The 25871-nt window shown below is 41.6% G+C and overlaps 1 protein-coding gene across 1 annotated transcript in view; it reads right to left on the minus strand.

Moving 5' to 3' along the window:
• COP1 (COP1 E3 ubiquitin ligase) overlaps positions 1-25871 on the minus strand; it is a 173446-nt gene that overhangs the window by 15293 nt on the left and 132282 nt on the right. Inside the window, exons 19-21 of the mRNA XM_039914350.1 lie at positions 14385-14502; positions 11712-11836; positions 9605-9765 (exon numbers count right to left, since the gene is read on the minus strand). Of these exons, the coding sequence (XP_039770284.1) occupies positions 9605-9765; positions 11712-11836; positions 14385-14502 (404 nt within the window). The remainder of the gene's footprint in view (positions 1-9604; positions 9766-11711; positions 11837-14384; positions 14503-25871) is intronic.

The raw sequence follows: 25871 nt of genomic DNA on the forward strand, positions 1-25871 counted from the left end.
TTTGTTTAGGGCTAATCCTACTAATGGATTCCATTTTTCAACTCCCTCCCCAATCCCAAATTCCCCAAAAACCTCAGATTAGGGCATTGGGGAGGAATGGGGGAAGAATGTGTGATGAATGAGGAAGAGAGGAAGACCTGGAAGAGGAAAGCTAAGATTTATCCTATGGGATAACAAGATCACGCTATCAAACTACACTACCACTGCCATATTGCTGATAGAAATTGTTTAGTTTTTTTTTTTTAAATGGTACCTGACCAGTACTTACTATGTGGCAGGAACTGTACTAAGCACTGGGTTAGATACAAGATCATCAGGTTGGACACAGCCTATGTCCCATGTGGGCCTCAGTCTTAGTCCCCATTTTACAAGAGGTAACTGAGGCATAGAGAAATTAAATGACTTGCCCAAGGTCACACAGTAGACATGTGGTGAAGCAGGGATTAAATCCCAGGTTCCCTGATTCCCAGGCCCATGGTCTTTCCACTAGACCACACTGATTTCAGTTGGGGTTTCCTTAATCCCCACTTAAAACTGGTCCACGACTCTCCTGCAGAACCCAATTTAGCATCTCCCACTGCACAGTGAGTCATTGGTGGGAATCTTATAACCCGAGCAAAGGAAAAGTCTTTGCAGCTTTTATATGCAGGCTGGTGGATGGCACCAGGAAGACAAATCTTCAGAGTAAGATAACCTTGATTAAGATTTGAAGTTGGATATTCGGTTTCGTGCATTGTTTCAGAATTTGTCGATTTGAGCTTACCCGATGTTAGATTGATTTATCCAAGTAATGGTAAAAGCAAAATAGAAATATGAGGAAAAAGGGAAATAAAACCTTCATATTTAGTATAAAAAACATAATAAAAAAAGGATGTGGATCCACTAAACAACGTATTTGCCATTTTCATCAGTGGGAAGTTGTTTACAACAGCGTAGCTATTAGCTCATAAGTCACTTCATGTTAATAAAATGAGCACTGTGATAAAAAAAAAAATCCCATCGACAGAAGGTGGTCCCGATTAGGAAAATTTGGCAGAGATCCAGAGCGGAACTTAGAGCATCATTACTACAATATACTATGCATTTTAGTCACAAAATACTCAACTGTCACAAACTAGATGCTGGTATTTTGGGGGGCTAATGGCTTGTTCTCCCCTGTGCAAGAAGGACTGGGCAGCGAAGAAGAGAGAAGCCTCATGAAACTCTGTCCCATCACTTCCCAACAACCAGGTTCAGTTACAGCATTCTGGCTTCCTCTGTGAGCCATGTTGATGGCAGAATGATGCTGTAGCCAATGGTACAGGTTTCCTAGGCACAAATTCTATACGTTGTATATTGTAAAGGCATACAGAGAACCCTATGGGCAGAGATAGGAGAAAGTATACAGGAGGATGCAGGTGCTCTCTGGACTTGCCTGCACCCACAAATCACGTACTGCGGAAAGGCAGGAGGGAAGGACTGTAAGATATCTCCATCCTGTGCCAAGTGGGCTGTGTAAAGAAGCAAAACATTGAGCTCAATTATTACTTTCAGCAATTATCTTAGTTGAGTTGGAGGAACTTAGAATTCCTGTTACAATGTTAATACATTTTTCTTCCAAGCTTCCTTTCTGGACTGACAAACACCACCAAAATTTGGCAATTCCAAAATATGTGATAAAATATGAAATGGCTTAGGATGAAATCCTAATTTAGGCCCTGTTTGTGAAGTATGGCAAAAATTCATTTAAATGAACAATTCTGGGCTTCAACCCTTTTATGAAATATGCTTTGGTTTTTTGGTGTTTTTTAATCTTCCTTTTATTACATTAAATTTCCAGAGCACTAGATGTGCATTTTCATTTATTTATTTGCCAAACAACTATCTGTAAACAAACCCAAAAAGGTTTGGAGATGACTGCTAACAAGTTGACTTTGGAAAGAAATACCTGTCAAACACACACCTCCCCATCCCCATTTAAGTTTCCCTCATCCCTAATCTATTTTAACCTCTACCTATCCCTCCTTTTGGGCAGGGAGAACATTTGATATATTGTGGTTTTCTGTATTTTCCCAAATGCTTAGTACAGTAGTCTGCACCCAATAAGCATTCAATAAACACCACTGATTGATTGACTAATGAATCCCAAACAAAGTAGACGTCACATATGTAGTCTTACTTCTTCTAAGAGGCATATACCAAGACTAAAACCAAATACAAATCTGATCTGGCAATGGGTTAAACTGCTTATCCTGCTTCCCGTGGTGTACTGGTCAATGCTAAGCTGAATAAAAGATGTGTTACTTGCAGAGTGTGAGGTGGCACCGTTTACTAGGTCCTGACTGGAGTCAGATGCCTTGTGTCCATTTGGTTCCTTTCACAGAAGCAGCAAGGAGGAAGAAGCAGAATGAAGGAAGCACACTGAATTCTAGCTACAGGCATAACCAATGAGTGCTTCTGCATCAATACCTCTGTTTCCCCCGAAGGAAAAATTATCCAAGCAAAACAACACTGCATGGAAAGAAAATAAACATAATTCTAAACTCCAACTCATTTCAACATTACAGAGTGTGAGATGATGAGCAGCTGCACGTAGACAGGCATAAGCACATGATATTACTAACCAATCCTGCCTCTCAAATGACTGCAACTTTGTGTTGTTTGTGTCAGGGAGAAGGTCTTTCTGAGCAAGTGCTGACTTGGTAAACCGGCAAAAGCTAATGCTAGAAATAATGCTATCTCAGTGGTAGCAGAAACATTTCCTAGGCGTGAATTTATAAAAGGCAGTTTGGGGAAAAAAAACAACCAAGCAAGATTCAAAATTTGCTAGCTTATGACAGTTACAGATAAGGTGACAGGCACACAGAAGTTACGTGACTCGCTCAAGGTCGCATTCCTGACAAGTGGCAAAGCCAGGATTAGAACCCAGGTCCTCTGACTCTCAGGCCTTGCCCTTTATATTAGATTACTCTGCTTCCCACCTTAAGAGAGTAGGATGTCTGAAAAAACTGGGAGCCAATTGACAGGTTGGAACTGAGTGGAGTGGGCACAGCTTGGGATAGTGACTTGCCATGACAGAGAGAGGATAATAGAAACAGGAGGAGCTTAACAGCAAAATAACTACCAAGACAAATCCTGCTGCAACACAAAATGAATATTCCGGTGATGGAGAGTTTGCAGTCTGAGGTTGAATTAAGTTTCCTTGTTAGGTAGGGTGCTGCTCCCTTCAGGTGAGAATGACTGGAGTTTAGGTTCTCCTAATAACACAGAACCTGCTCACTTCTCGAATTGCCCGTGGCATGGGAGCCAGTGACTGCTTTCAAGAGTGGCAGCCCAGCAAGTAGCCCTGACTCAAGGAAGAAAAAAAATGCTGGGCAACATCAAAATAGAAAAGATATTTTAAAAAAACAACAAGCAGCTTCTTCTCACTCCTGTAATGTGGATAGCCACACTGCTTACAGGGTCGTGCAAATGTAATTGAGTGCCTAAACTCAAAAATTGCAAGTCATGGAGATAATACACTTGAATAACTTTGATGTTGTCAGTGCTCCTATAACACACGGGCTGCCCCCCATGTCTGCCACTGAGTGTGTTCTTTCGACCTCGGGCTGTACCGAGACAGATGCATGCTGTCAGAAGAACGTTTCCTAATTCTACTGCCTCATTCTATCCGAGATGGGAAATGAAAACACATATTATAGGGGCATTGTCGGGACCTTCACTCGGCTCTCAACAGTTTTGTTCCTTGTGGGGTCTTGGGTGCCTTTTTAATAATAATAATAATAATAATGATGTTGGTATTTGTTAAGCGCTTACTATGTGCCGAGCACTGTTCTAAGCGCTGGAGTAGACACAGGGGAATCAGGTTGTCCCACGTGGGGCTCACAGTCTTAATCCCCCTTTTACAGAAGAGGGAACTGAGGCCCAGAGAAGTTAAGTGACTTGCCCACAGTCACACAGCTGCCAAGTGGTAGAGCTGGGATTTGAACTCATGAGCCCTGACTCCCAAGCCCATGCTCTTTCCACTGAGCCATGCTGCTTCCTAGTTTTAGGAAGCTAGACCTTCACTTCTGTTAGTTGATCTGCTTGTACTTTTTTTTTCCAACAATACTTTTGAGAATACTATTCTATTTTTAAAAGGCCATCAAAGGTACAGTTGCCTAAGAGTTACATGCCTTTTGGGCACATGTACTAAGTTTCTGTAGCACAATAAGCAATTATTGGGAACAGAAGAACCCAACAGATCGAAGCACCATTACACAACATTTAAATGCTCCTTCTTCTAAAGCCAAATATTATAATTGCCTTTAATTTACCACTTACCAACTAGTCAAAGGATGGCCACACATAGGTATTACGTAGGGAGGAATGGAACAGACATGAAAACTTGGAAATTCCAGAGGGGCATGAGACCCTCAATCAGATTTTTCTTCAGGAAAAGCAATGCCAGCTTCCTTCTTATCAATGTTATTGAAAAGGGCAGGCCCTCCTGCCTCTGGGATTTTGACTGATTGGTGGGTGGAGTGACGGGGAGATGTGAAAGACGAGAAAGCCAAATTCACTTTTTCTCTCCTGCTTTCTAGGCAGTTGCTCCCATAGGCATTCATAACGAGTCACGTAGTCACTTTTCTGTCTACTTGGGATTTTAAAAGAATTCAATATATGAAAAATCCCAGTCAGAGTTCTCTTTTTACACATAAAAGCATTATTAGTTACCAATACTATGTGTACTCTCTCATTAGGGGACCTTACAAGCTGTTCTGAATCAAGTTTAGTGAGAACACCTCCCATATTATTCTCAACATGCTGAAAATCTCTCTTTTTTCTCCAGTTTCAAAAGATACCGGCCTTTATTTAGCCTCATTTACTAAGCGTATTTTCTGCTCCTATCGCCATCTCTTTGTGGCTATCAAAGCTCTAATACTTCTACTGGAAATTCTTTCCCAAGCTAACCTGCTTATCTGCAGTAATGAACACTCATGCAAACAGGCACAAAATTAAATGGGTTCTTTAGAGAGATTATGATAGATTGAGCTGTGCTTAATCTACATAATCAAATTGCTTTTGTGTTCGGCAGTAATACTTTCTCTGTACCTCGGGTGCAACCAATACTGAACACTCTGTCCTGACAGCTTCATTCTGAGAAATGCTGGCTAAAAAGAGGGGTTGTTTTAGAGGCAGGGGAATGGGAATGGTATGAGATATATTTTAGTCTAAGTGAGTATATCTGGCAGCTTCAGGTTGGTGATGGAGAGTAGGGTCATTACGAAGGAATCAGAGGATGTGTCAGAAGGCCTTGCCAAAAGCACAGCAAATTCTCTGGTATTTATTGCTGAATTGTGTTTTCCAAGTGATCAGTACAGTGTTCTGTACAGTGCTCAATAAATACGACTGACTGAATGAATCTCTTGCCACAAACTGCATATGCTCTGCTCTCTATAGGGCCAGACTATGTCCCATCCGATTATATTACTTGTACCCCAGCCCTAAGTAAAGGGCTTGGCACAGAGTAAGGACTTATATTATTATTATCCTAGTGTCTTAAGCATTTGAGGAAAACAAGCAGCATGGCTTAGTGGAAAGAGCCAGGGCTTGGGAGTCAGAGGTCATGGGTTCTAATCGTGGCTCCGCCAGTTGTCAGCTGTGTGACCTTGGGCAAGTCACTTAACTTCTCTGTGCCCCAGTTACCTCATCTGTAAAATGGGGATGAAGACTGTGAGCCCTGCGTGGGACAACCTGATTACCCTGTATCGACCCCAGCGCTTAGAACAGTGCTTGGCACATAGTAAATGCTTAACAAATACCAGCATTATTATTATTATTATCATTAATAAAGTCATTTCTGCTTAACTAATTCTTCTTTAAATGACTATTAGTAGGTAGCATTTATTATATATATATAAATATATATATACATGTTTATGGTATTTGCTAAGTGCTAAGGCAGTGAACTAAGTGGTGGGGTAAATAGAAGATACAAGGTTGGATACAGTCCCTGTCCCACATGGAGCTCGCGATCTATATCACATATAGCATATTATTATGGCATCTATTGAGCACAGTTCCTGTCCTACAATCTATTTCATCCCCATTTTACAGATGAGGAAACTGAAGCCCAGAGAGGGGAAGTGATTTGGCCAAGGTAACACAGCAGACTAGTGGCAGAGCTAAAACTCAAACCAGGTTCTCCCTACTCCTACTTCTGTTTCCTCTGGGTCACTGATTGACTGAGTTCATTCATTCCTTCAATCATATTTATCGAGCACTTAGCGTGCGCAAAGCACTATACTAAGCACTTGGAAGAGTATGATTTAACAACAGAATTATTCGCTGCCCACAATGAGCTCACAGTTTGTGGCACTTTTTCCCACAGCATTAATCGTTCAATTTCAATAAAAGAATGGAAGACCAGAAATACTCAGACCAATGTACACGGATCCATATCTTTTCAGACTGTGAACCTCGAAGGAACAGGGATCCTGTCTAAGACTACACAGGTGGGCATTTCTAAGCCCTTGATGCAGCCTACACGCTTAAGAAATCACATTACTACTACCTAGCCGGTAGCTGAGAAACAAGGAAAGCAGTTAAATTACCACAGATGAAATGATGAGTCAGTGGGGGAGTCGAGAACTCAACCCAAGATTCCTGATTTCTGGTGCAAAGTTCTCCATACTTAAAAGTGTACATCTGGAGCATTGGGTATGAAAATAAACAAAACCATGTTTATTTTGATGATTACACATTTAATCATTCAAATGGAGTGTGTTTATTTGAAAGTGAAATCCCATGTGGATGTAATAACATTCAAATAAACATAGCCAGTGAGTTTTAAAATCTAGAATTGCATATTCAAATAAACACAGTGAGTTTATTTAAATGTGTGATCAAGTTCTCTTCATTTCTCTTCTTTAAAAATAACCACATTGGAAATCAAATTCTAGGAACTATGTATGTTAACTCAGTGTTATAGATGAGATTTCAAATGCACAGACTTGGGACACTGGGTCATATTGCACACAGACACACACACATAACTCATCACAATGTACAACACCACAAATAAATCCTCTTCATACCGAAAAGAAGGAACTAAGAAGGGATAGTAGTAAAAATGTCCGATACTGATAACTAAAAACTATTGAATTTACTTTAATCAAAACAGCTTTACTGAATGAAATAAAAACAAGGTCATTTACTCAATTCTGGTGGGTTACATGTATTAAGAAACATGAAACCTTCCTTTGAGAAAAGCAGCCGTTGAAATGAAAGAGATCCTATGATTTAGATGCAATAGATGAACATTTCTATGAAAATAAAGAACAAGGTACCCTCACAACATCATTCAAACAAGGATCACTGGAACATCATTAGGAAACTGAAAATCACAAATGGGGCCCGGCATCACTTGAGTCCCTGGAGATATATATAATCTATCTCTATATACACACACATATACATACAAATGTGTGTGTGTGTTTGTGTGTGTAAAAATATAGTTGCCCCTCCTAATCAAAGATGACCCAACTGAGGTGGTGAATTTTCCCATGTGAGGGTGCACTTTAAAGGTCCAAGCTTCTCGGGGGACAGCAGGGGCTATGTCTTCGATTCAGCTGTGTGTTCCTATATGCTTAGCATAGTGCTCGGAACACAGCAGGCAATACTGCTGCTAATGATGTTGATGATAGGAGCAGATGATAGAAATACGGTAAAAAAGGGAAATGATGGTTTCTAACGATTAAATATAGTATTAAGGGTCTTACTATCATGGGGAACATTCCTCAAAGATAGGCTCATTAAAAATAAGAAAGGGTAAGAGAGACAACAGAGAAAAACCAGGGATAAATAACTTTTCACTTAATTTTTTTGCATAGAACAACACTCTAAAGCAAGAAAATACCTGTAAAACGGAACTCAACTTAAAAGTAGCAGGAGTAGATAATTAAAACTAAGTAAAACATACCAACAGATGATTTTTAAAATCTTGGTATCCAATGGAAAGATACATATGAATGTAAATCTATGAATATAGTTCCTATGAATAGGGCATAAGACTGAATATCTTGTTTCTATCCCAGTGCTTACTGTAATGCCTGGCACAAAGTAAGTGCTTAATAAATATATTTTTTTTAATTAAAAAGGTTGAACACTACCAATATCAAAGAAATTATAAAAATTATCGCCTGAAAATACTACTTTAGTCTGTAATTAAGTAATGGAGTAAATATCAAAATTTGAGCTCTGGGGATGACAGAAAAATCCACAAAGAGCCCTGTTTTCAAAGAGTGACTTGAACTCTGAGATGATATCAATATTTTGTTAGGACAAATACCAAAGTAGGCCAGGACTTTAGGGTGGAGTAAGGCAGAGGGGGTTCGGTGGGGCAGAGGGTATTATGCACTGTTGACAGGGGTTCCCAGCTCTTCTATAAGGCATTTTCCGAAGAAGGTTGAGGCTGAGCTCACCCAGAGATCCAGGTGCCACCGTAAGTTTCATCTTGAGTGACATATCACTCAAGAGTTTCTGGTTGGGGGTCCACTGATACAGCAGTAGAAGGAAACAGATTCGCAAAGAACAATTCCAATCAATGGGGTTGCTTCTTGACAGAAAACTTGCTTTTAACAAAGTACTTAATATTGCATATCACCATTTAGAGAAAAGCTGACCTTCGGGCTACAGAGAGGAACAAGTCATTTTCCTGGTCCAAAAGGAATGGAAGAAATATGCTTTGAGGTTTGTTGTGTTTCACTTCTAAAGAAGGAATGGGAATCTGAACAAACCAATAGGCAGTAACAAGTTATTCTCCCAGGCTAATCAGGAAAAAAATGGCAAAACCAACCACATGGTCACAAGACCTCACTCCGCAGGGCAAGAACAGTTTCTGCCTGATAGAAAGCTGCTAAGTGCTTTAATGAATAATGAACAATCCCCTTTGGTTTTGAGTGAAAGGGGGCAGCACATGTCCGAGAAACTATGGAGCCCATGAGTTTGCCCTGTGCAGACGTGTTAGTGACTAAGCTAATTAACATTTTGGTATAGGTAGGGGAGAAAGGAGAAGATTGTAAAGGTAGGAATATGAAGGGATAATTAGAAGTCACGTGAGTAAAACAGTAGCATAAATATTGGGGGAGGGGGAGAAAGACCTGCAAGAGAGAAATTTCACACCACAGTAGGCTCCCTAGAGTTGGTAAGAAATTCTGTAGCAGATTTACCACAAGAAATGGGAGGCTTTTCTTTGAGGAAAAGAAAAATCATTGGGGATAGATAGATCAAGTGCAGGATACTAAGGGGAAAGAGAAAAGATTGTTCCTGACATTCTAGGTCTCCAGGGAAAATGTCACCATTTTCCCTTTAGCCACTAAATTAAGCACAGACAGCAGTATGCTTGGAAGAAACAATTCTTCATTAGTAGAACATTTGACTAGATCTTCTAAAGCCTCACGCCACATTCCCGAAAGAATCTGAGCCACATTTTCCACATATACCATTTCAAATTTTGGGGTAATTCTGTATTTTCTAAGTTAAAGCCACAAACACCCCAGGTAGAGAACAGACAACTATCAACCTAAATGGACATAAGCTGGGCACCCAAATTATGGGGCAAAAGCAGAGTCTGAAAACTTACCCCATCAGGCAGGGCCCTCCAGCATACAGCACTGACAAATTCATTTGTGTCGTCTTCCTTCCGGTCCTTATCTAGGACGCTTTTGACAGTATCAAACTTAAAAGTCAGCAGTGTCTTTGAAAGACCCTTGTAGTAAAGGTAGAGGGAGTTGTTTTCACTTCCTGGAAATGATAAAAGGTAGTACTTAAAATGGAGTTAGTGTAAAGAGCTTGGGCTTGGGAGTCGGAGGATGTGGGTTCTAATCCGGACTCCGCCACTTGTCTGCTGTGTAATCTTGTGTAAGTCACTTAACTTCTCTGTGCCTAAGGTACCTCATCTGTTAAATGGGGATTAAGACTGGGAGCCCCACATGGGACAACCTGATTACCCTGTATCTACCCCAGTGCTTACAGTAGTGCTTGGCACATAGTAAGTGTTTAACAAATACAATAATAATAATAATACTGTCACTGATGTAGAGAGCCAAATACCTAGCTCTCCACCTGCTGCTGACCCTTCCGCTTAGCTGACTTTCAGTGAGCGAGAGCTTTGTGGACTTGTGACCACAGAGTTCTGTGTCAGTGGGAGAATGGAGAACAGAGAATGGATATGATTCACTCTATTTAAAAACACAGCTGCTTTTCAGGCTGGAGGTTGAGAGGGGGAGGAGAATATTTTCCTGGGGCCTCTTTTGCCTCTATGCATCTTTTGGACAGACTGGATGCGGGTCTGAAAAGCACTGGCAAATCCCAAATCCGACCTATGAGTTGGACAGTGCCATCCCAAACTGTTCGCTATGAGCTATCCCAGCAGTTGGGATTAGCCTAATTTCCAAAGCCCATCTGCAGCTGGATGTGGCGGGTGAGATGCACATCTCTTGAGGAATATAAAAATCATAATTGTGGCATTTGTCAAATGCTTACTGTGTGCCAAGCACTGTACTCAGCGCTGGGGTGGATACAAAACAATAAGATTAGACTCCATCTCTGCCCTGGCGGGGCACACACTCCAGGTACTGCACCCCAGTTTACAGATGAGGAAACTGAGGAACAAAGAAATTAACTGACTTGACCAAGGTCATGTAGAAGGCAAGTAGAAGAGCAAGGATTAGAAATCAGATCTCTTGATTCCCAGTCCTGTGCTCTTTCCACAAGACTACACTGCTTCTCATGACATGAGACTGAAGTTTGGTTCCACAGATGATGGCAGTCACCTAACAATTCAGAGAGCTTTAATGGGGCTGACAGGACTATTTGTTCTTGAGCAAAGTATTTCAAAAGGGAATAGCCAGTAGAAAAATGATTTGAAATACTTTTAATAACTTATTTTCCTTGAGTCCTCACAGGAAAACTTACGGATAAAAGAAGACAGTCCCAGGGGTGGCCTGGGAGCAAGATTTGGCCACACTTTGCAGGATTTGTTGATTTGATTGTGACTGAGGCAGGCTTTTTTTTTTGGTGGGGGGCTGGGGTGGGGGAAGGAGGAAGGGAGGGAGAGCGAAAGAAGGAGGGGGAGAGAGAGAATGTGTATGTGTGTACACACAAATGGGGAGAATTAGGTGGTTGGCTAGCTAGTTGTCCTTTAGCAGGCAACTACCCAAAATATGGAAAACTTGACAGGTTTCTGTAATATACGAGGCTGCTCTGCTGGCATTAAGTAGAGTCGACTGTCCAGTTGGCTCCAAATGCTGAGCTTTCTTACCATGCTTATGCAGGGTTTATTTTTAAGTAGCATTCTATAAAAATAAATGCATGTTGAGGATCATCAAGCAGATTGTTTAATGACCAGATTTATAGGTTTGGGAGTGAAAACCATGATACACATGAAAATTACAGCAAGTCACTGCACCAAAAGACCAAAATTCATTTCTTCCCAGCACTCTATACGGCTTCGGCTGAAATAAGGCGGTAGCTGCCAAACAGAGCCAACATTTCTCCATCATTCCTTTACATAAAATCCTGAGGAAAAAGGCTGAGAGCTTTGCTGCATCTTAGGGAAAAACCACAGAGATGCAATTTGGCCATTTTAAGCATCTACTCAAGAGTACATATGCACTGCTTCCCCAGAAGCCTTTCGGTGACCTACAGTTCCCTGTACAGTTCCTTGAATGGAGGGTGATTTTACTCACCACAGGCGATGTAGTCTCCATTGGAAGCCAGGCCCACGAAGTTCTTTTCGTTGATGTGACCCTTGAAGGAACGCAGACAGTGCGGTTTCCCCACGTTCCATAGCTTCAGCTGGCTGTCGGTGGACCTGAGGTCAGAGCACAGGGGGTAAGAATGCATTTGGGGGCCGCTCTGCCAAACAGTGGACTGGACTTAAGAGCTCTGCCCAATTCCAGCGACTCCTCTGTTTCACTTGTTCAGTGGATTTTCAAATTACATTTGAAACTTGTCAAACGGTATTAGTGTTAAAGCTGAACTATTTTCCCACCCGTTTATTACTCCTTTAGCAAAATGTAAGACGGTAATATTCTATTTTGAATGCTTGAATGCTATATATGGGGTAACGTTTCTTAGAACTTTTCTTAAAAAAGTAAAAACTAGGATGCGAAAATGAAGTTGTTTAAGTAAGCTTTTTTTTTTTTGGTGAAAGGGCAATGTTCTAACCTGCTTTATTTTCATGCACTAGAAATGTATTCTGTTAGTGGATTTCTGTTTTTCTAAATAAGACTGTATGTGAATTCTTCATATTCTGAATGTCACTGGAGGTCAGAATCTAAATGGGAGCGTGTGAATCAATGCAATCCATAAGAGATAGAAAATAAGGGAAATTGATGTATGGAAATACTCAAGGAATACAGACATGTGTGGGGATCAATGAACATTTCGGCTACACGCAATGCAGCTAAAAATTGGTAATTACAAGCTACAGTCAAAATGTAATTGCCTATGTTCTTCTGGAAGGCTAAAACTGAAGAGGTCAAGTCTTATTGCCAAGAATTCTTTGACATATTGAAAAAGGCCACCCATTCTTTTGAAGTAATATGACCTACTGGAAATAACATGGGCCTGGGAATCAGATACACTGGGTTTTAATCCCAGCCCTGCCACTTCTCTGCTGTGTGACACTGGGCAAGTCACCTAACTGCTCTGTGCCTCAGTTTCCTCATCTGTAAAATGGCAATGCAATGCCTGTACTTCCTCCTACATAGATTGTAGAACCATATGGGACAGGGACTATCTCCAACCTGATTATCTTGTATCTATCCCAGATCTCACTTTCTTCAGTGCTTGGCATTGGCATAAGTGCTTAATTATTACATTATTATTATTACTGTACAATACCACCCCTTGACAGTTGCCTTTTCTAAGAGCACCACCATTCTAAGAGTTAAAATAGGTAATCTTGTGGGCTTTTTCTACCTTCACATGGTGCATTTTTTCAATGATTTAAAACCCCAAGCTCTATTTTTTCTAAAGAAACTATCACTAATACTGTGCCCCTTGGATATCAGGAGACAGTTTCTGCCAGATCATATAGATCATATCAGAAGCAGCGTGGCTCAGTGGAAAGAGCATGGGTTTTGGAGTCAGGGCTCATGAGTTCGAATCCCAGCTCTGCCACTTGTCAGCTGTGTGACTGTGGGCAAGTCACTTAACTTCTCTGTGCCTCAGTTACCTCATCTGTAAAATGGGGATTAAGACTGTGAGCCCCACGTGGGACATCCTGATTCCCCTGTGTCTACCCCAGCGCTTAGAACAGTGCTCGGCACATAGTAAGCGCTTAACAAATACGAACATTATTATATAGCATTATATGGCTGACAAAATTCTGCCATTGGATTATCGTGTCCTCACATACAAAATACACTGGCCACACGGCTGACAAATCTGTTGTGCTAATTAAGTCTTCAAAAAGGATGGAAGACCTTAGATTAAACGTGGGCCGAGTCCTTGGCTCCCTGTGGGTCCTTAGAAAAGTTACCTGACAAATCTGGGTTTGGTTTTCTTAACATAAAATTAAAATAATGATGATTACCTCACTGGGCAGATGCAAGAAGAGTTGGTCAAGTAATAATAATAATGTTGGTATTTGTTAAGCGCTTACTATGTGCAGAGCACTGTTCTAAGCGCTGGGGTAGATACAGGGTCATCAGGTTGTCCCAAGTGGGGCTCACAGTCAATCCCCATTTTACAGATGAGGTAATTGAGGCACAGAGAAATTAAGTGACTTGCTCACAGTCACACAGCTGCCAAGTGGCAGAGCCGGGATTTGAACCCATGACCTCTGACTCCCAAGCCCGGGCTCTTTCCACTGAGCCACGCTGCTTCTCAGTGATTATGCAAGCCAGGAGTAAACTGTGGTGGCAGGAAAAGCATTCTATTTTTACAAGGTTCTGTTCCCTTGGCACTAATGGTGCAAAACCCCATCAAGTTGTGCAGTTTTTTTTATAACGTTAACAAATGTCTATTCAAACCTTATAAGAATACTGAGTTTATTATTCACTGATCTAAGACTTCAACTATCTTCAAATTTGAGTCTTCAAAAGAAGATACAAGTCATCATCATCCAGTCTCAAATCCTGCTGCTTCTTCAAATTTAAGTGTTTTGCAGACCGTTTGCACAGAAGGAAAATAGCAAATACAAGAGAGCCAATTCAGATCAGAATATGTATTCTAATCTGGCTTTCTGCAGCCTAACAATCTGCTGTTAAAAAGAATGCAAACGCACAAAGAGTTATCCTCTTCAATTACTCCAACACATCGGAGCTAGATTCTCCCTACCACAAACATATATGCACAAAACAATGGAAGATCTGTTTTTGCATCAAGTTTTCCCTAGCAATGGTATTACTTACGCAGAGACAATTTCTTCTCCACTCACAAACTTTGCATAGGAGACTGCTTTGCGATGCCCTTTGAACACCATGATTGGCTGTTTAGTGTTGCGAAGATCGTAGTAGTGGACACAGTGATCTAGAAGCAAAAAAGACAAGGTGATGATGTGATGGGTGGAGAAATTAGAGTGCGCAGCTTCTTTCAATGGGCAGAAAACCAGGAGGTATTTACCTCCTCTGACCAAGAAGTTGACATGCAGCATCCTTGACTAAAGTAAAGAAAGTCAAAGCACACAGTTCTATAGCTACTCCACTGCAAATGGTTAGAACAACAAACAGTATTATTTTTGCTACCACAAACCATGGAAAGGGCAGTTGGCTAAAAATATATCAAGTACAGTCAGAAAGATAGGAGGTTATTAGTATTCTAACCGAATTATTAGTGTGCTTTTTTTAAAAAAATATAATTTTGCAACAGTTAAAAGAAAACTGAAATGGTCTTTTCCATTCATAACCCCATTTTTCAAACAAGGGGAACTTACATTTCGGTTAATGAAAATAAGTCATCTAAAGTCCACTTCCTGTAGTACTATTTCATCAGTTTTTTTCCCCCCAAAAAATCACACGAAAGGAATCACTTCCAGAAGTAGTAGTGCATTTTAATTTCTATGCAGCAAGATGTCAACTCCCATTAAAGAACAAAAACCCACAAGTATCCTCTTCAGTCCGGCAAGGTTAATCAACAACTCCTTCCCTCTTTAATGTCGAGCTGTATTTCATTATGCTCTGATACTACAGAAAGAAAAAAAAAGCTTCACTGCAGAGAGGATGCTGGGTAGGTGTTGCAGAGCTCTTTAAAGGTTGGAAGTTAAACTACACAAACAGTTCCCTTCATGAAACCCAGATTCCAAAGACTCTAGCTTGATCATGTTACTGCCCCGTTTTACTTGCACCTCCCACTGCAAAACTCCTCAACTGGTAACATTTTGGAATATGATGAGAATCCTCTGAATGCTGGAAAAGGCTCCCATGTGGTCGAGAAATTCTAGGTGGCTAAGAAAATGACATGCACCATAATCAGGAAATGGATACAAAATCTGTGTTGGGTATGGTGTAGGACATGGCGAGTCTAAGAAAGCAAAAGCTTGTTATCAAAGGAGGCAAGCTGGACAAATGGATTCCTCTTTCCTTTTCAAGTTAAATAAAATGAAATAATGGTTAACAGATGGTTGTTTCTCAATTACATTTAGGGCAGTAGGATATCCTTTTCTGATCCACATTCAAGTGATGGAACTGGAGGAGCCTTGAATGAGAAAAGTGGAATGGCTTTATTAATGAGGAATAAGTGTGTTTTCCTCACAAAAGGGATGGAAGAAGAAGGAGAAAGGCAAAAGAGATAAAACTGAAATGATTTCTTGACTACAGAGAAGGGGAAGCACGGGAAACAGAAGGAGATGCTTCGGGAGGCAGAAAGGGCCTGACTGTGGGTCTTCAAACCAAACAGTGATGGAGAACTTTTTATAATTATGTTTCTTAGTATAAAGTAGCAGCATGGCATAGTGGCTAGAGCACAGGCCTGGGAGTCAGAAGGTCATGGGTTCTAATCCCGACTCTGCCACTTTCAGCTGTGTGGTCTTTTCATTTCATTTCTCTGTGCCTCAGTTACCTCATCTGTAAAATGGGGATTCGGACTATGAGTCCTGTTCAGGACAGGAACTGTGTCCAACCTGATTTGTTTGTAACCACCCCAGCACTTAGTACAGTGCCTGGCACATAGTAAGTGCTTAACGAACACCATTATTATTGTTATTAATTCCCTAATAGTCCAGCTTTGGAAAACCTAAGGCAATAGGAAGGGCTGTCACTTTGACTTCCAAAGTTGGTGTACTGAACTTGTTATTCATCATTCCATGAATGGTTATAAAACAACACAAAAAGCAAAAGGACATCTTCCTAGCTGTTTCCCTCTTCTATGAAAACATGATCAGTTAGCTGATATCTTTTCTGGTTTGTAGGACCACAATTCAAAACAGACAGGCATCAAACATTCCATAACCAGAAAGTTGTGCTGCACTCGAACCCAGTAACAGTTCTAATCCTATCCTAGCATCCGTCTATAATTGGGAGAAACTTCACTGAACTGAACTGCAGCTGAACTGCAAATTCCTCTGACTGTGGAGGAAGAGAAACTGGATTTCTCTTTTATGTATGACACTATCTTGTGGTGGAAAGATCTTTTGTGATCACATTCACTACCCTTAAAACCTCCTTCATTACTATAAAACACACCCTGCCCACCAAAATTCCGAATCACATCCATTTTTTAATACTCTGACAAATTCTATGCCGAAATGATGCACATCGAAGTAACGGTTCTCATAAAAATCCTTCTGTTCGATGGTAAACCAATGCCAGAAATACAAGCATTTGCTATCAGCTGGGAAAGCTTACCTGACCACTTTGCAATAAGAGTTTATTGGGAATAACAGTTTTCACATTTAGATCACATTCATCCAACAGTCCTTAAACTTACCCGTGCACAAATCATTAACTCATATACACAGCCCCCTTCCTTCTTCCTCCCACATGTAATTTATTTTAGTGCCGGTCTCCCCTGATAGATTGTAAGCTCCTCTAAGGCAGGAATCACGCCTATTGTACTGTCTCTAGGGCTTAGTATACACAGTAACTGACTGATTAAACGTTTTGTGGCTTTGTTGGTTTTGGTTCACCCCCCACCAGTAATTTGAACCTGCCCCACTTCTGGAAGCACTTGGGAGTTTATGTGGAGGTGAGAGCAGAAAAAGACCTCTCTTCTCACTATCACAATTTTCCTGGAAGGGACTATAATGTCTGAGAGCAGGAAAGGCAAGAGCGGGTCAGAGAAAGATACAGGCTGTGAGGCTGCATTTGCCTGTGGAGTTGAGGTCTGAAGAGGCATTTACCTTTGAAAGATTACAATAAAGAATTCCAAGCCCACAAGCATCTGGCCCTAGCACAACCGGGCCTCCATCTGCTGCTAGCACCATCAATCACTGTCTGCTCCTATCAGTGCAAGGCCAGGGGATGGGCCACTGGGTGCTAAAATTAGCCACTTAATTATTAACTGATTACTTCACCGGCTAGAGTGTTGCTGCCCGGTGGAGGGTTTTATGTATTGAACTAAAGAAGCTATTTATTTATTTATTTAGAGCTTCATTCTGGTTACAAGTCATTAAAACCAGAACAGGTGGTTACGCTTTATAATTAAAGAGATACCATTTCTCTTAGGCCATATGGACTTTCTCAAAACAAGATAAAACTACCATCTGCTAAGGAAGCGGAGACCTTAGAAACCAAACTCTAGGGGAAAAATAAAACATATAAATCCCAGATTGCAGTAAAATCTCTCCTGAGGTCCAACTGTCCACAACTGGCAAGGGCTCTGCTCTCTACATCCAACTTGGATTCTACACTGCAAATTCTTTGCCAATTCAGGTAAAGTTGTGGGAGTAATCGAGAGGCAGCTATTCATCACTCCCCCGTACCCTCCCTTGCAAGCAAATTCTCCAGCCCCCCTAAAATCTATGACCTCCACTGACTTATAAACAGAGAAGACCCAAAGGGGCTGAAATGAGGGATGCTTTTGCATTGCGTTCCAATATTGCTTACTGCTAGCTTTGGAAAGATTATGGACTTCAGGCCCAGTTAGAGAGGCGAAAGGGGATACCCACTCAACTTCTTAGTTCCTGACCGGCTGATAAATGCCCCCAGATAACTCGGTGTTTCCTGCGTCTTCGCATGGTACAAATACGGCAGGTGATACGTGCGAGGGACCAATGCTGTCTTGGAAAAAAATGGTAGACTGATAGTACCCTCATGAAATTCCTTTGAGCTTGAACTTGAGTCCTACTTAAGTGGCATGACACTCGAGGAGTCTCAGGCCACTTTGACGGTTTCAGCCGGGTAAGGAGGAAAGTACACTTATTCATCTCCTTACCTGCTTATTTCCAAAAGGAGATGAGGTAGGTGGAAGATATTTGAGGGTGATACATTTTTTGCTCTTTCAAGTGCCAGGAAGACTTTTCTACTGTACTTCCTTAGGATACTACTTACTGTCATCATTTTAATACCAGTAGAACGGGGAAAGGGTGGTCAAAAAATTTCTGCAAATCACTGTTTCGAAAACTTTAAGTGTTGTGGATTGTATGAAATGTGCACTGATGTTGGGATATTACCATCCTCCAGTAATAACAGGGGTTAAGAGATGAACATTTCATTCGATTTGGGGACATTCTGAGGATTGACGAGTGAGCAATGAAGCTGAAGGCCAGAAGCAATGATCTCTCTAATCACCTGGAAATGCCAGGTAAGGCTTACTTTCCTTATCAGTTCCTGCACATCGCATTCTCCCTTTCCCCGCCAGCCTTACTCAAAAAATGTACGTTAATCTTCAGAGCATTAAGCTCGTTGAGGACAGGGAACGTTTCTATTTATTGTTATACTGCACTCTCCCAAGCACTTGGTACAGTGCTTTGCACATAGTAAGCACTCAGTGAATACGACTGAACGGATGAATGCAAAAGTTTGACACACCATTTCCCCACTCAAAACTTCCTCTTGCCACCTGCATCAAATGGACCATGGGATTCAAAATCTCCACCATTTAGCTTCTTGGTACCTAGCTGTCCTTTCCTGCTATACCCCAGCTACCTGACTAACATTCCCACCACTGACTACACCTGTTATTCTCCCAGGTAGGAATGCGCTTTCCACCCTAATTGAGAAGTAATATGGCTTAATGGATCAAGCACGGACTGGGAGTCAGAAGGACCTGGGTTCTAGTCTCAGCTCTGCCACTTCTCTGCTGTGTGATCTTGGGCTAGTCGATCACATCCTCTGTGCCTCAATTCCCTTATCTGTAAAATGGGGACTGAGAATGTGAACCCCATGAAGGATATGGACTGTTCAACTTGATTTGCTTGTATCTACCCCAGCACTTAGTTCAGTGCCTGGAACATAGCAAGGCCTTAACAAATATCATTAAAAAAAAAATGCCTACAGGGTCCAGTCAAGCAGACCTGTCGTGACCTTTCTGTTGGCTCTCTCCCTCTATGTGAAAAGAGCTATTTCCCAGTTTATTGCTGTGGTAGAACAACCCTGGGGCCGAGACAGCCTTGCACGGGCCTCCATAATCAAGGTGGCCAAATATACAACGTTCATGGGTAGCCCACTGTTCATGACCAGAAGGAGTGGCCATCACAAACAATGTGGTGAAACACACTACATTTTAGGAAAACTTGTCTTCCTCTTAGGAAATCTAGGGGGTCACTGGCAAATGAATGGGCTGAAATTTAATGGGCCGACAGGTACAGCAATCGTCCAGACTTGGGGAACCCATCGATCCATCAATCAACTGATTGATGGAAATTGTAGAATCTGGGGAATGGCTCTCCTTGTAGATTTTTTAAATGGTATTTTTTTTAGCACTAACTACGTGCCAGGCACTGTACTAAATACTGAGGTAAATACAAGTAATCAGGTTGGACACAGTCCACGTCCCACCTGGGGCTCACAGTCTTAATCTCCATTTTACAGTTGAGGTAACTGAGGCCCACAGAAGTTAAGTGATTTGCCACAGTCACACAACAGTAAAGGGGTGGAGCCAAGATTAGAACCTAGTTCCTTCTGTTAGTTGTCCACTAGGCCATACTGCTTCTCAGAGGGAAACCACTCTTGCCCAGTTTGGATGCTTTTCCTATGATTCTCCTCCCACTCTTTGCCCAGAAAACTGAAGAATCCTCACATATTTTTGAAATTTTGATCTGCAGTCAGGAGATTGGGTTTAAAGGGAAGGCAACAACCCAAGTTTCTCACCACATGATAATGGAGTCAATCCCTGAGGCAAAGGCACTCAGATACATTCTTTCAGTTTTGTTATAACCATTAAGACTGTAGCTCCAAGGAGAAAAACACAATTCATGACAATGGACGGAAAGCTCTAGAAACAAAATTAAGAGCCTCTAGAAGGAAATAGGAAGGGAAATTAGGTCAGAACAAGTGGTTAGATTTGGAGGTAGTTTTCAAGGGGCAAGGCAAAAACTGCAGTGACCAAAAAACCCAACTTATGATAATTATCGCAGGAAAAATAACGCACGGAAGTGCTTTTGTAATTGCCAAAAAGGCTATGAAATTTGATGACTAGAACGAATCAGTTAGGAGACCAAGCAGAGCAGACCGGTTTGAATATTTCTCAGCTGTATACAGGTGGGAATACGGTAGCATGAGTGGGAATGCAGTCTTTTTTCCTCTGTTCTCTTTCTTCTGTGAAGAAAACAAATTTCATGTAGTAGTGCCCTCTCTACATATGATGATGTCAGCGAAACACCATCGAACAAGTGCAAGGACAGTGTGGGAGATACCTAGGCAATAACAGTCATCACCCTCAAATTTGGGTTCCTAAAGTGGACAACTTATTCCACTTCTTGGCTATCTGCCTGCACTGGATCTGAATCTGTTCTTCCAGTGGGAACTAAGACAGATTCTCCCTAAATGACTTTTGCCCTGTTTTTTCCTAGGTGGCACTGAACCTGAACACCGGAAATGAACTGCCTCGATTACGCAGAACTTCCTTTCGGGACATAGAATGAATTTCTCAGTGACACCACTTCCTTATGTTGGGCAGAAAATCGAGCTGCCAGGTCGACCTGCACCCCGGCGGGCCTCCTGGTCGACCTGGACCCCGGAGGGCCACCTGATCCACCTGGATCCCGCCACTCAATCAGGTGGATTGGGCGCCCCCGACTACAGTGAAGCTGTGTCGCCCTCCTCTCCCGCTATGAAGCCCCCCACAATGAACCCTCACTTAGTGCACCAGAGCACCAGCTGGATATCACTTCACAGTTTGGACAACAAGGTCATAAACCACTTGGGAAGAGGGTCCAGTGATTTTATCCCTCTTAAAGGATTAATCTTCTCTCCAAGGATAAGTGAGCCCATGACCAGAAAACAGTTAGGTAACAGACATCCTGTGCACCCCAGACACTGACGATGAAATAACTATGATAATACTGGTTAAGCACTTGCTTTATGCCCAGCACTGCTCTAAACGCTGGGGCAGGTACAAGTTAATCAGGTTGGACACAATCTCTGTCCCACATGGGGCTCATAATCTAAGTAGGGGAGAGTAGGGTTTAACCTCCATTTTACAGATGACGTAACTGAGGCAAAGAAATGAAGTGACTTGCCCAAGGTCACACAGTTGACAAGTGGTGGAGCCTGGAGCTGCACCCAGGTCCTCTAACTTCCAGGCCTGTGTTTTTTCCACTAAGCCTCACTGCTTCTCCAATCACCCTGCCTGAGGGAGGAGGCTGAATTAGACGATCTCTTTGGTACTCTCCCAGTTTATAAAACTTAGTTAAACACATCATAATCTGAAATAAACTTAAAGCCAATTTACGGGAGTTATTCAAGGTAAAGTTTAGTTGGCTTTTATTTTCCTTCCTGCAATCTGTCTCCCCAACTGTGACAACTTCAACTATAACGACCTCTAAACACGTGTACGTGTGTGTGTGTGTGTGTGTGTGAGTGAGAGAGAAAGAGGGAGAGAGAGATATTCAGATATATCTACCTTTTTCTTCCTGAGTCATGCTTACACGCGATTTAGAAGTTGGAGTCCCACCTATTCCATGCCTAGTCTCTGTCTTACTTAGAATGTTTGTCACAAATAGGATAGGGTCTGTGTCCGACCTGATTAAGTTGCTTCTATCCCAGCACCTAGAACAGTGCTTAACAAAAATATAAAAATAGTAATAATAATGATTGTGGCATCGGTTACACATTTACTATGAGACAAGCACTGAACTAAGCACTGGGGTAAATACATGATAATCAGGGCCAGATAGAGTACCCCAAGGGGCTCACAGTCTAAGTAGGCGGTAGAAGAGGTAACAAACCTCCATTTTACAGATGAGGAACTGAGGTACAGCAATTATCACTCATCCGAGGTCACAGAACAGGAAAAAGACAGAGTCGGGAATCTGAGCTAGGTCTTCTTAAGTCCAGGCCTGGGCTCTTTCCTCACCGCTTCACTGAGTTCTTATGTAAAAGCATTACTCCAGCTATATAAGAAAAACCTGGACAGAGGCTGAGTGCAAAACAAAAAACAAAACCAAATTTAAAGCAATTTAACCAATGACAGCCCTCCCATGAAGCAACTAGAGATCTAAGTTTAAATCAGGTCAGGGTCAAACATGAATAGCATGGCTGTCCATTTAATCCTTGGTAAAAACCACAATTTAGTTCAGCTGGCATTCTATCTGCGCGAGGTTCGGGAGAAGGATAATCAGGGTCTTTGTATTGTCAAAGCCGTTTCAAGAAAACTTTGCACAGCATCTGCCGAAGGCCTCGGTGATTTTCCTTCCTAATTTTAATGGGAACCTTAAAAACCCACAGTTATTTTTGTTGAATTGCCCTCCAACATTATCATTTAATGAAAGATCCACATCTCCCTCTGCTGCGTCGATGGAGGGAACGGCAGCCTGACTGCTACCCGGCTTTGGAATGTTTATATTCAACAAACTCCCTATGGCTTCAGGTTACAGATGACATTCATTGGGCTATGGTTAATGTTCTTTACACATTAGGGACATTTTATATTGACCTGTCTAGATCTTGTGACAAAGCGGCCCATTAAATCTCCCCCTAAGTAACTTGGTTCATATTAAATAGGGAACAAGCGATACAATGGCAAAGAGATCTTAATCAGCAAAAGGAACGAGTAAATTTCTTGGAGAACTTTCATCACATCTTTTATCCTGTTTTTCCCACAGTCTGGATTTGCAGAGGACTCCTGCCATTTGCTATGGGAATAATCGCCTTGAACATGGGCTAGACACAATATCAAACATTGATTGGTGCTACTGATGACTGTCAAAATATTCTAGAACACCTTTCGATGGTTTTAAATTTCAGTAAATTTACACAGCAGAAATAGCTATTTTCTTTTCAAATGGATTACTTTGGGGGGAATGGATTAGCACAGTTTTATAATGGGCCATTTATTAAAAGATTCTTCGATAATGACACTGAATTTCTTTCAAAATATATTCGTAGTTGCATCACTCTTCTGTTTGCCACAATGTGTGAAAGAGCAGGCCCTAAACTGACCCATGATTTCACCTTTGACTGTACAATGTGTACCTGGAATCAGTCAATCGCATTGATTGAGTGCTTACTGTGTGCAGAGCACTGTACTAAGCACTTGGGAGAGTACAATACAACAGAGGTGATAGACACATTCACTGCCCACAATGAGCTCACAGCCTGGGGGGGGGGGGAAATACATTAATATAAAGAAATTATGGCTATGGGGCTGAGGAAGGAGTGAATAAAGGGAGTAAATCAGGATAATATAGAAGGGAATGGGAAAAGAGGAAATAAGTCTCAGTCAGGGAAAACCTCTTGGAGAAAATCTGCCTTCAATAAGGTTTTGAAGGTGGAGAGAGTACCTGTCTGTCAGAGATGAAGAGGGAGGACATTCCAGGACAGTGGCAAGACATAGGTCAGATGTCGGTGGTGAAATAGATAAGATCGAGGTACAGTGAGTAAGTTGGCATTAGAGGAGCAAAGTGTATGGGCTGGGTTGTACTAGGAGAGCAGTGAGGTGAGGTTGGAGGGGGCAAGGAGATGGAATCCAGAAATACTCTCTTCCCAGATACCACCTACCAATCAAGGGATTGCTAGGGAAGAAAATAAAAGAAAGGGAAGCCTAAGACACACATACTGGCTTAAATCAGGTGGAGTCTCTCCCAAGATGTCAGATCTTCTACACTTCTTTTCTGCCACTAAATCCCTGAGCTTAAGGAGAAGTAGTAGCAAACTGAAGACAAAAAGAAGAAAAAGGAAGAAATAGCAGGTTTTTAAGGGAGGGAAAGAGTGAGATATATCCTATGGTGGAAGGTGACTAATCTGCTTTCCTGGGATCTGGCAATACGTAAACTTTGATTCTGAAATATTTTAGACTCTTTGGGCCAAAGATAATGTATGAATGGACCCAAAGCTTAAAAAGCTTGGTTTTTTCATATTTTCCGAGGTTTTAATTGCACGTAATGTAAATTCAGGTTTGTGATTCAGGTAATGGATAGAGCACGGGCCCAGGAGTCAGAAGGTCATGGGTTCGAATCCTAACTCCTCTGCTCGTCTTCCGTGTAACCTTGGGCAAATCATTTCACTACTCTGTTGCCTCAGTTACCTCATTTGTAAAATGGGGACTGAGACTGTGAGCCCTACATGTGACAGGGACTGTGTCCTATTCAGTTTATTAGTATCCACCCCAGCGCTTAGTACAGTGCCTGGCACGTAGTAAGCACTTAAATACCATCATTATTATTATTGTTGTTATAACTGCTGTTATACTATTCATTTAATACTCTAAGAAAGTAATCAAAAAGTAATCAAAAATTGGATTGTGTATTTTAGATAGTTTCTGATTTCCAATGTGTACATTTCAGATTTTTATTCTACCATCATGTGAATCTGGGGAGAAGTTAGAAACCTGGGCCAAGGGTTGAAGGGAAAAGACTGAAAGTGAGGGGTTGAGGTGTAGTAAATTCTGGAGTTCTGACCATTGTCTTATCTGCAGTCCATTGTAAAGACCATATTCCCTAAGAGCACTTATAGAGGCTGCTTAGAACTGATAGCATAAAGACATTATTAATTATTAATAATTAATTAATAATAATGATTATAGTATTTAAGTGCTTACTATGTGCCAGGCACTATACTAAGAGCCGGGGTGGATACAACCAAATCAGGTTGGACACAGTCCAACACACAGAAAAGTTAAGTGATTTGCCCAAGGTCACCCAGCAGACAAGTGGCAGAGACAGGATTAGAACCCATGATCTTCTGATTCCCAGGCCCATTCTTTATCCACTACGCTATGCTGCTTCTCGCATCACTCTAAAACTATGTTTGGTGGAAAGAGCACTGGCCTGGGAGTCAAAGGACCTGGATTCTAATCCCGGCTCTGCCACTTAGCTATGTGACCTCCCGTAAATCACTTAACTTCTCTGTGCCTCAGTTTCCTCATCTGTAAAATGGGGACTCAAAACCCATTCTCCTTCCCCCTTAGATTGGGAGCCCAATGCCTCTGACCTGATTAACTTGTATCTACCCCAATGTTTACAACAGTGCCTGACAAGTGCTTAACAAATACCAAAGTTATTATTTCATTCAGAAATGCCTAATGAACAGCTGAGAGTACTGATCAATCGATGGCATTTATTGAGCACTCTGGGCAGAATACTGTATTAAGTGCTTGGGAGAGTAAATATAAAAGAGTTGGTAGACATGTTAGCTGCCCATATTGAGCTTAAACGCAATATATTAAACACTTGGGAAAGTAAAATATAACAATAAACAGACACATCCCCTGCCCGCAACAAGCTTATGGTCTAGAGGGGGAGAAGACTAGAGGAGACAAGCGATTCGGAAATCGGGAACTGGGAACATCACGAAACACTAAAA

The sequence above is a fragment of the Ornithorhynchus anatinus genome, chromosome 16, assembly GCF_004115215.2.
Source record: "Ornithorhynchus anatinus isolate Pmale09 chromosome 16, mOrnAna1.pri.v4, whole genome shotgun sequence".
Taxonomy (NCBI): Eukaryota; Metazoa; Chordata; class Mammalia; order Monotremata; family Ornithorhynchidae; genus Ornithorhynchus; species Ornithorhynchus anatinus.